The sequence below is a fragment of the Brassica napus genome, chromosome C7 (assembly GCF_020379485.1).
Source record: "Brassica napus cultivar Da-Ae chromosome C7, Da-Ae, whole genome shotgun sequence".
NCBI classification, from domain to species: Eukaryota; Viridiplantae; Streptophyta; class Magnoliopsida; order Brassicales; family Brassicaceae; genus Brassica; species Brassica napus.
In genome coordinates this window covers 43529196-43538983 of record NC_063450.1, presented here as the reverse complement: position 1 = coordinate 43538983, position 9788 = coordinate 43529196, and the positions used below count along the sequence as shown (strand labels likewise).

At 34.7% G+C, this 9788-nt stretch overlaps 2 protein-coding genes across 2 annotated transcripts; one reads left to right on the top strand and one right to left on the bottom strand.

Annotated features, from left to right (window-relative positions):
• Positions 1–256: 256 nt before the first annotated feature.
• Positions 257–1613, top strand: LOC106407517 (deSI-like protein At4g17486). The gene is made up of 3 exons (XM_048761955.1): positions 257–608; positions 838–1125; positions 1238–1613. The coding sequence occupies exons 1-3, from the start codon at positions 272–274 to the stop codon at positions 1468–1470; spliced, it is 858 nt and encodes a 285-aa protein (XP_048617912.1). The 5' UTR covers positions 257–271; the 3' UTR covers positions 1471–1613.
• Positions 1614–8317: 6704 nt separating this feature from the next.
• Positions 8318–9449, bottom strand: LOC125589654 (ethylene-responsive transcription factor ERF003-like). Its single transcript, XM_048761954.1, has 2 exons — positions 9145–9449; positions 8318–9030 (listed from the first exon to the last, which is right to left on the bottom strand). The coding sequence occupies exons 1-2, from the start codon at positions 9357–9359 to the stop codon at positions 8538–8540; spliced, it is 708 nt and encodes a 235-aa protein (XP_048617911.1). The 5' UTR covers positions 9360–9449; the 3' UTR covers positions 8318–8537.
• Positions 9450–9788: the final 339 nt, after the last annotated feature.

The following is a 9788-nucleotide window of genomic DNA, read 5'->3' as shown; positions in this document are numbered from 1 at the left end:
ATATATATATAGATATAGTGTTAATCGTTGGTTAGACCGTCTAAGCCACTTTCTTGACCAATGTAAACAATGTAATGGTTGATAGAGTTCATGTGATTTTGAAACAGCCATCGAGTTTTACTATTTATACGACTAATCAACATTTACGTGCACTTATATCACTCTTCTTAGCTCTAAAATAGTCCTCGTTGGCGTCGCTGACGTGAAAGCATCTATTTAATAGTACCGGGGTCAAAACGTAAAAATGTAAAATTATAGGGGCTAAAACAATATGTGCCGCAAACTAAAGGGTGACAGAAACAGAAAAGAGAATGTAGCTTTTAAGAAAGGAAGGAAACATGAACAGAAGCTTCTCTCTCAGATTGACCACAAAAGAAGCAGAATAATCCCACAGAGAACTAGATTCTTTCTTTCTTTCTTTAAGCTCTTTACGAATCTTAAAGATTGTCCGGCTAAAAGAGGAAAGATGTTGTGTAGAATGGTGGTGGTGGCCGGCCGGAAGAAGAAAGCCGGTTCGGTTCCGGTTTATCTGAATGTATACGATCTCACACCCATCAATGGCTACGCTTACTGGTTAGGACTTGGAGTCTACCACTCTGGTGTTGAAGGTATCTCCTCTCTCTCTCTCAAATTTATTGATGGGTTTTGTTTCAAGTTCACAACTTTATGAATCTTTGGGATTGAAGTAAGAAACTTTGAGTTTAATGTTTGTTTGTTTGTGTAATTGAAGTTGACCGGTGTCATTAGATTCCAAATTTGGAAACTTTTTTTGACCTATGTTCTGTTTTTATATGACTTGGATAAACTCATTAGATATGTTCTGTCTGAAAAATGTAGTTCATGGGGTTGAGTACGGTTTCGGAGCTCACGAGCATTCCACAACAGGGATCTTCGAGGTTGAACCGAAGCAGTGTCCAGGGTTCACATTCAGGAAGTCTATTTTGATCGGAAGAACAGATTTGGATCCTGAGAAAGTCCGCGCCTTTATGGAGAAGCTCTCTGAAGAGTACAGCGGAAACACTTACCATCTCATTACAAAGAACTGTAATCACTTTTGCAACGACGTTTGTGTTCAGCTGACAAGGAGATCCATCCCTAGTTGGGTTAACCGTCTTGCTCGCTTTGGTTAGAAGCTTACCAAAAAAAAAAAAAGACAGAACATTGGTTTACTCTGTTTTGAGACTCTGTTTTAGTAAAAAAGGTCATGACTTTTTATGTTTTGTGTATTTGGTTTTAGGTTTGTTCTGCAACTGTGTTTTGCCTGCGGAGCTGAACGAGACGAAGGTGAGGCAGGTTAGATCGAAAGAGGAGAAGGTTCCGGAAGCAGAAGAGAAGAAGCTTGGGAGCAGGTCGAGTAGATTTCCACCTGGTCCCTCGCTATCTTCGTCGGGGTCTTTGAACAGGAGCAGAAGAGGAGGAGGGGAAAGGAGAAGACAATGTCTTCCTCCATCACCACCTGTGAGTGCTTAGGTTTAGATTCGCCTAGTAAAATCTCTTACTCTTTCTTTTTTTTTTTGTTTCGTAATTTGATTCGGGTTGTAATGGTTTCAAGAAGTTGTGTGTACGTGAACAAGCATTTTATTGATGGTAATGGTTATAAGATCATTACATTACTTACAATTATGAAGTGAAGAAGAGAAGTTAAGTCCACTTTGTAAGGACTGGGGATACACTGAAATCCAACTTTCTTAGGACGGATAAGTCCATGTGATTCTTCAAGGATCAACTTCTTTTACCTCCATTGCTTCCCAATGCTTCCATTTCCAGACGCTTGGATTCATATGAACAGCCCAAATATTGACATGGATACATATAGGTCTGCGGTTTTGAACCGAACTGAAATTTGTGTTTAGTTCAGTTTTCAGTTCGGTAATCGGTTAGTTTGGATTTAAAAAAAAAAAACTGTTAACCAAATTTCGAACTGAACTGATTGAATTCACCAAAATTTGCAACCAAATCAACCGAACTTAACCAATTTTTTACCAAAATATAATAGAAACCAAAAAAATTTGGTTAGTTTCAATAAAAAAAAAATTAAAACTGAACTAACTGAATACTTAACCAAAATTTTTAATTCAATTTGATGAGATTTTGGTCGAACCGAATTCCCCGGACCCGCGGGCCTAGATCCATGTTTTCTTTGGAATGTCATAGCCTACGGATTTTTACATCTTTTGAAGCCTCTCTTGAAACTAAAAATGGCAGAAGCTGTGTTATCCTAATCATTTTAACCACCATTTTGAGATACTCTAGTCGTGTTATATCGTCTTCTGTGATATGGATCCATGTTTCTTGAGATATCGTTGGGTAGTTTTTCGTTACGTATCATAAGAATTCCTTTGGTGTGGTGATGACTGAGTTGATACTCTCGAAGTCCAGTCTCTCTCTTTTCTATCTTGAAGAGCAAGTCAACGTATCATCCTTTATACACTCATCTTCTATCTGATGCTTTTATAGCTTGATTGAAAAAGAATTTATAGCCTTATAAACATCTCATATTTGCTATGCAACCCCATGATCCTTTAGATGATTTTGACAATAACCGGAAAGTAATCCGCTGCAGCAAAACACCCCAACACCTGAAATGTTTTGTACAATGACTTGGTCATAAGTGTTTTCAAGTTTGCCTCATTTAAGATTTATCCCAAATCTAGTCTGACATATCACACTTTCAACACAGTTTCAGCAACTTCTGGTTTAAGTTAATTGGGTTCTCCAATGAATGAAGCAGATTCCTTGATGAACTCGACATAGTTGGCGACTTCTTCTCTTACATGTCGAAACAGTTGTACCCTTTACGCTGTGTAGAGTGTCAGAATAAATAAAGAGGCAATCCAAATCCCACATCGGATATTAGACAAAATAAAGTTTAATATATATAGCTGGTCCAATTCCACTTAGTATGAGGCCTTTTGGGAGTAACGACCCAAAAACGAATCCGTGAGGACTTAGGTCCAAAGCGGACAATATCATACTAAGCGAGGGATTGGACATCTGGTGACGGACATTTGCTTTAGTTGAGCATCTGGCCTCCAGCACAAACATCCGGTCTGGCTCTAGTAGAGCATCTGGTCTTCAGCACGGACATCCGATCTGACTCTAGTGGAGCATCTGGCCCAGGAGTGCATCTGGTCCGTCACAACATAGAGCTCAACAACTGTCATCTTTTTTACCCAAGAAACTGTCATCTTTCGTATTTTCTCTCTAGTATTTGTTGCAAGGAAAAAAGACGAGACGATATCGTTTAAATTGTATGTAATCTTGCAGGATAAGTCAAGTTAGGTGTCTGGTATTGATGCCACAGCAGTAGATACACTTCCAAATTTCAGGGACATTAGAGAGCCGTGTTTTTAGGATACCACAAACTCATTAAACTCCCAATCAAAAGAAGTAGAGTAAGAAATAAGTTAAAAAAGGAGTTTACATAAATTTAATTACTTTCTATATTTCCTCAAATCAACCATCAAATAAGTCTAGTTTTAGATTGATGCACACTTACATTATAGTATCGTGGTATATTTCCCAAAATAAATACGTCATGACAAACATTCGAGTTAAAAGATTGTAGGCAGAAGAACATGTCATGTTTCCATTTAAAATATGAACCGTATAATGGAGTATATTTGGGCTCATCAAAATTGATTGATAAGAAAGAAGGTAACGCACATGTGGTATTTAACACACACATGCATCTTATACAAATGTCAAATTATGGAAATGGTTCACGTATGTGCTTTAGCATATTTATTTATTTTTAAATAAACAGTTCCGGGATGGGCATTATATAATATTATATATGATATTATATATACATATATTTCTGAAAATTATATAAATATCCTATTATCCTATATGTGTAATCAAATCGAGATGGAACAAATTTTCTAGTGTACATTCTTCTGATTGTATTTTGGAGACTCTCACTTCTGTTTCATACTTTTCTTGTTTATATATACTTTGATAACAAGAGATAGCCAAATCAAAAAAAATATTTTAAGGTATCTATCGTAATGAAAAATAGACTAACCGGAAATGCGCACAAATAAAAAAAGGAATTGGATGTTAGCAAAAACATGAAAAAGAGTTTCACCATATATAAGGCCATGCTTTGGCGTTTCTGGAACCAACAATTCACATGAGAATCTACATTGCTCAACACCATCATTCTCTTTTCCATTATTGCCTTTGACCACTTTCCTCCTTATTTTTCTGTATACATATATATTTATAAATTTGTGAGATGTATACATGAACGCATTATCATGTGTATATCTTGTACTTGGTGTCACACTTTTTTTGTATACATTGACACAAAATCTCCAATGAAACACTATTATTTTATTTATATTTTACACTAAAATAGAATAAGTCTATTATAAAGCTAGAATTGTTCCAATGGTTCACTCTATAATAGAGTTACATTATAATAGAGTAAAATATAGAGGAATGTTGTTTTGTTACTATATATTTGCAGTAAAAAAACAGCATTCTTCTAAATTTCACTATATTATAGAGTAACTCTATTATATAGTAAATTATTGGAGTAAATTTAACTCTATAACAGGATTAGTGTAAAGAGGGAAAAATAGTGTTAGATGCCCTTGAGTAAAATTAGTTACTTACCAATAAAAGTTAAACTTACTGTCAATCATTACTTGATTAAAAAGACCGTCGAGATGAAAATAGGTCATTGGTATGTCTTGTCTCTTGTAGATGTCCCTTATATAAATCATATTTCAGATTCTGAATTATGATTAGGTGCCTAGTGCCTACTAAAATTCTGTGTTCCCGATTAAACCATAATTTTGATTTTCCATAAGTTTGTTCGTTTGGATGTCATATAAAACACTTTCTCACCTTTATTCGTCATGGCTGATTCTAACTCAAATAAATCCGCCATACATTCTAACTCATACGTAGCAGTTTTAAAGATTTTTTCTACATGTAAGTAATAATTTTAAGCGGAGTTTCAAATCAAAGCAAAGTCTAACTTGAAATAAAAGATGATATAACAGCTATGAAAGATTTACTACATTCATCGAAATATTGCTGGCCTTTATAGTTAGAATAATTGACTTAAAGTGATTTTGTGTGGTAATAAAGCCGCCAAATATGCGGTCAACAACTGTAAATGATTTCATGTAATTTAAAATACTAACAAAATGTGTGTGGCAGAAATAGATGCAATCTTAGAGACCTAATTAGTTGACCTTAATGATGTAATCTTTAGCAATTTACAAATTTACAGAGATTTGTTTTCAATAACAGACTTTAGTTGAACGTCTTTTATCGGTCTGAGATTGTTTATCATCTATAACTCATACACCCATAATATTATACTAATCCAGATTATATGATAAAACTGCAGTATCAATGTTGTAAACCACTATACCACATTGCCTAGTCGTAAATCCTTACTATGAATTTTCCTTTAACATTTTTTCAAACATGATTATTGGGAGATGTCTTTCTCGCACTATTCTCTTACATGCGCATATGAAGATTACCATATCTTTTATACCTAATCTAGGAAGTCGTTAACTGAACTACATACCTATACTATTAATGTTCAATTGATTTCAGTTGTAAATCCATAAATAGTACTCCCTCCGTTCCTAAAAGATGTATGTTCTGGAAAAAAAATTTGTTTCAAAAAGATACATTTTTTACTTTTTCAATGTATGAGTTTATGAAAACTTGTAAGTTTCAAAAAAATTAATGGTGTTTATTGAATTTCTATTGGCTAAAAGTTATGAAAAATTGTTATTCACAAAAAACAATGCATATTGAATGAGTTTTCTTAATATATGTGAAAAGTCTAGAATATGCATCTTTTAAAAACAGAGGGAGTAATATGGTAGAAGAACCACAAAGATAAGCTTGTTTGATTTCGTTTACTAATAAAGCTTGATCATGGCAATGATCTATCTTTGAATGCCCAGGTTAGCGTTTGATATAAAGGTGAATTGTCTGTTTTGTCCAAAGATTTGTTTTCAGTACGTATGTTTAGCAGAATCATATGTAATTAACTAAACGTGTCCAAACTCAACAATCTCTCGCTCTTGTTCCTATCAAATGTCAGTAAGATTAATGCACACCACGTTTAACTAACGATGTTTAGAATAAGTTCAATAACAAAAATAATACGTAAATGTGCAATACTTTTGATTAAATTTGAGTGAACAATATAACATTTTCATGCACTAACAGGGCCCAGGGGATAAACATATAACTAAATATTATATACAGGAATGGACAAGATACGTTTTCATATGAATCTGAATCTATATACCTCTACCTATTTATCCTCTATTTGGTGAGTTCAGTGAAAATTTTATTGGGGCAATAGAAAAGGACCTTCCTAAAAGGAAAAAAAGGGTCACAGAAGTTCAAAGAAGTAATGATGATGAATTCACAAGCATGCCCATTATTTTAAATCTCACCTTTGCTGCTTCAAAATGCTTTAAGAAAACAAAATAATTAGAATAAAACTGCACTTTTATAATTCCCCTTCTTTATTTATTTACTTTTTTGAAAAAGTATGGGGAAAACAAAATCAATTTACAAACAGGTACGTAGAATAATCATTATAAGTTCCATTCGATAAAGACCTCGATCCAAAAAATATTATCACGTTGAGATTCTAATCTATTTCTATTGTTTGACAAAGTTTGTCCCATATAACTGGTTGTGGATCTCAACAAATATTATAGTGGCTGACTACTATATTGTCACGTAGTCAATATTGCTACCAAAGAAATCGAAAATCGTATGCACGCCTAGTCGCCTACAGAACTCTTAAGTTAAATTGTATATCTTACTAGATTCTTAATATAACTTAAATTTCCTTGTTCAAGCCGAGTGGCTACAACAATGAAGTAATTGTTGTTCAAAATAAAAATGTTCTGTTTTATCTTTTTGTAATGGATTAGGCATATCAATGAAGTAGTTTAAAAACTTAGAATTTCCTTTGGTTCCCCTTGTTGCAGTTATGTGAGATTATATGTTATAATTACATTATATTATTTTACAGTTTTTCTATCCATTGTCACCTTGTAAATAGAGGCTTTTATCGCATAGTCAAAGATCATGTTTTATATATAAAAGATCTTCCATCGGTTTCCTCAGATATAATTAAAAACATACATTTTTGTAAGGTTAATTTTATCACCAAATTATAAGCTTGTTTTTTACGTCCGCAGCATCCAAAATATGGCAAGAAAACTCTCATGAGTGATATCTAGAGTGGTCCATCTATTCTATATATTACTAAGGATTCCTTCCAACATCCGATGTGAGACACTTTGTGTCTAATACGCTCCCTCGAGATGATGGTTTTTTGAGCGTCAATCTCGGAATGCTCGGACCATGATCGATGGGCTAACTTTGGACCAGATTGACGTGGATCGGGTTAGATTGTGTGGATCGGGCTCTGATACCATGTTAAGGTAGATAGACTTCCAACCTAAAACCAATTGGTGATAAGTGGAGTGGTCCATTTATCTTATATATTACGAAGGATTCCTTCCAACATCTGATCGGATGTGGGACGCTTTGTGTCTAATACTGCGTACGTAGTACTTGATGATTTACTGATGCAGTTGTTATTAACTTATTGTAAAGAAGAAATTAGTAGCGTGGTTACTAGTTGTTTCAGGGCGGGGCGTGATTGGTTTATTTGCAAGTATCCGTAAAACGTTGTTTACACAGTGATTGCCGTTGTACACATTTTAAATCAGCAAGGAAAACAATCTTCTTTGTGTAAAAAACATATTAACACAAACATTAACTCAAAAAATTAAAATTAATTAATGATTTCATGATTGATAACATTTTTGAATTATGCTCTTATTCAAACTTAATCAACTCTAATTTATGTCATCAATCAAAGCCAATATTATTTCAAAACGTTGATAAAACAATAAAACCCTATATTACAGATCAGTGAAGTTAGAAAAACATTTATTTTAAAAGTTAGAATTTGATTGTCCTGTTATGCTATAGGTAGGTACACTTTCTACTTAGCAGTTAGCAGCAATCCCAAATTGAAAAGAGAAACAAAAGAGATGGTGAAATAAAATTTTAAAAGGAAAGAAATTAAGGTCCACCGTTGAAAAATGAGAACATGCATGGAACAAAAACCAAAAAGCTAACTACAAAATTTCCAGACCCTAACAAAATCTCATCTCTCTATCTTCTTTTGATATCTTCCTTCCCAATGTTGTATCTTTTCACTACATAAAATCCCCACTTATTCACACACGAACACAAACACATGAGTACTGGTTTGCATGGAGAAATGATGCAAATTAAGATATTAGATAACGTTTTTTTTCATATAATAAAAATAATATACATTACATAGCATATGATCGATTGCTCTTAGAATGAGTGTTTCAAAGAGGCCAATTCAGATCAAATGTCTAGAAATTAGCCTTTTTCTCTTCTACTACTCCACGACGCCGTCATGTTGAAGGAAAAATAAGATTAAACTTCAAATAAAAAAAGAATTACTGCTAAAATGACAGGACCGTTTCTCACATCGACTGAGTAGGTAAAACAGAGCAAAACTCAATGGAACCATAATGACGCAGCTCCTCTATCATTTGCTCAATGTGATCTTCCTCTAATGGCCTGAAGTTCTGTTGCAGATTCGCGTTTCCATCTTCCCATTTGATCTCCTTCATCGTCTCCGTTACTCCTCCCCTGTTATAATTAATACCGTTGGCCGTCATATTCATGACGCTGTCAGTGTCCGGTAAGGAAAGCGACCGAAGTCTCGGGTTCTGAGCTTGCGCCTGAGACTGAGTTTGCGTCTGTTTGGTCAGCTGAAGAGAAGCCATGTAGCATTTGTGGAGTTTAGCGGTGAGAGTGGCGGAGAGGAGCTTGGAAGAGGAAGAAGGAACGGCGTTTGGGTTGTAAGGAAAATTAGTACGAGCTCTCGGGCCACACATTAGCCTCGCCGCCTCGTCGTAGGCCCTTGCCGCATCCTCCGCCGTCTCAAAAGTCCCGAGCCAGATTCTCGTTTTCCTGAGGCAATAAAAGAAAAAAAAACGAATTAGCCAACTAGGTCAAGAACTTCTTGATTAACTTTCAAGAAAGAAAGAAAGCAAGGGTAGTTTGGTAAATTTGAGAAAGACTTACAAGAGAGGGTGGCGAATCTCGGAGACCCAAGAGCCCCAGTGTCTCTGTCTCACGCCTCGGAACCGTTGTTGTGGTCGTGCCATCAGAATATTAGGGGTCGGGTATGTTCTAGTGTGTTTATCAATCAAAGTGTTTGTGGGAAAATGTAAAAGAGGAAAGTGATGAAAGGTGTTGTTGGAAGAGTGAAGGGTGGCTTTAAGTACTGTTGGCTTCATGAGACACAAAAGGAGAGTTTGAGAGATGCTTTTGTTGTGTAATTAATTTATTTGCTAAATTAACTGGCAATCAATTTGGTCCTAAACGGGACCCACACCATTACCAATACGATCCAGAAAATCTCATTGATTTTTGTTGATGAGAGACATCAGCGGAGTGAGAGAAAGAGACTATTTGTATTCTTAATTGAAACTCATTTGTTGTATTTGTAATTGCCGCGACATGGGCAAATGGATTATCTATTACTCTCACATATTGTAGAGTTAGTGAATATTAAAAACTTATAAACTGTATATGCTAGCTAAACTGTGTGTAGGGAAATAAATAGTTTTAAACCATGTTTTTGGAAAGTATATATCATTGTACTTTCATTTGAAAGAGAATAAGACCTATGCAAAACGAAATTTATCAAAACTTTTAATATATAT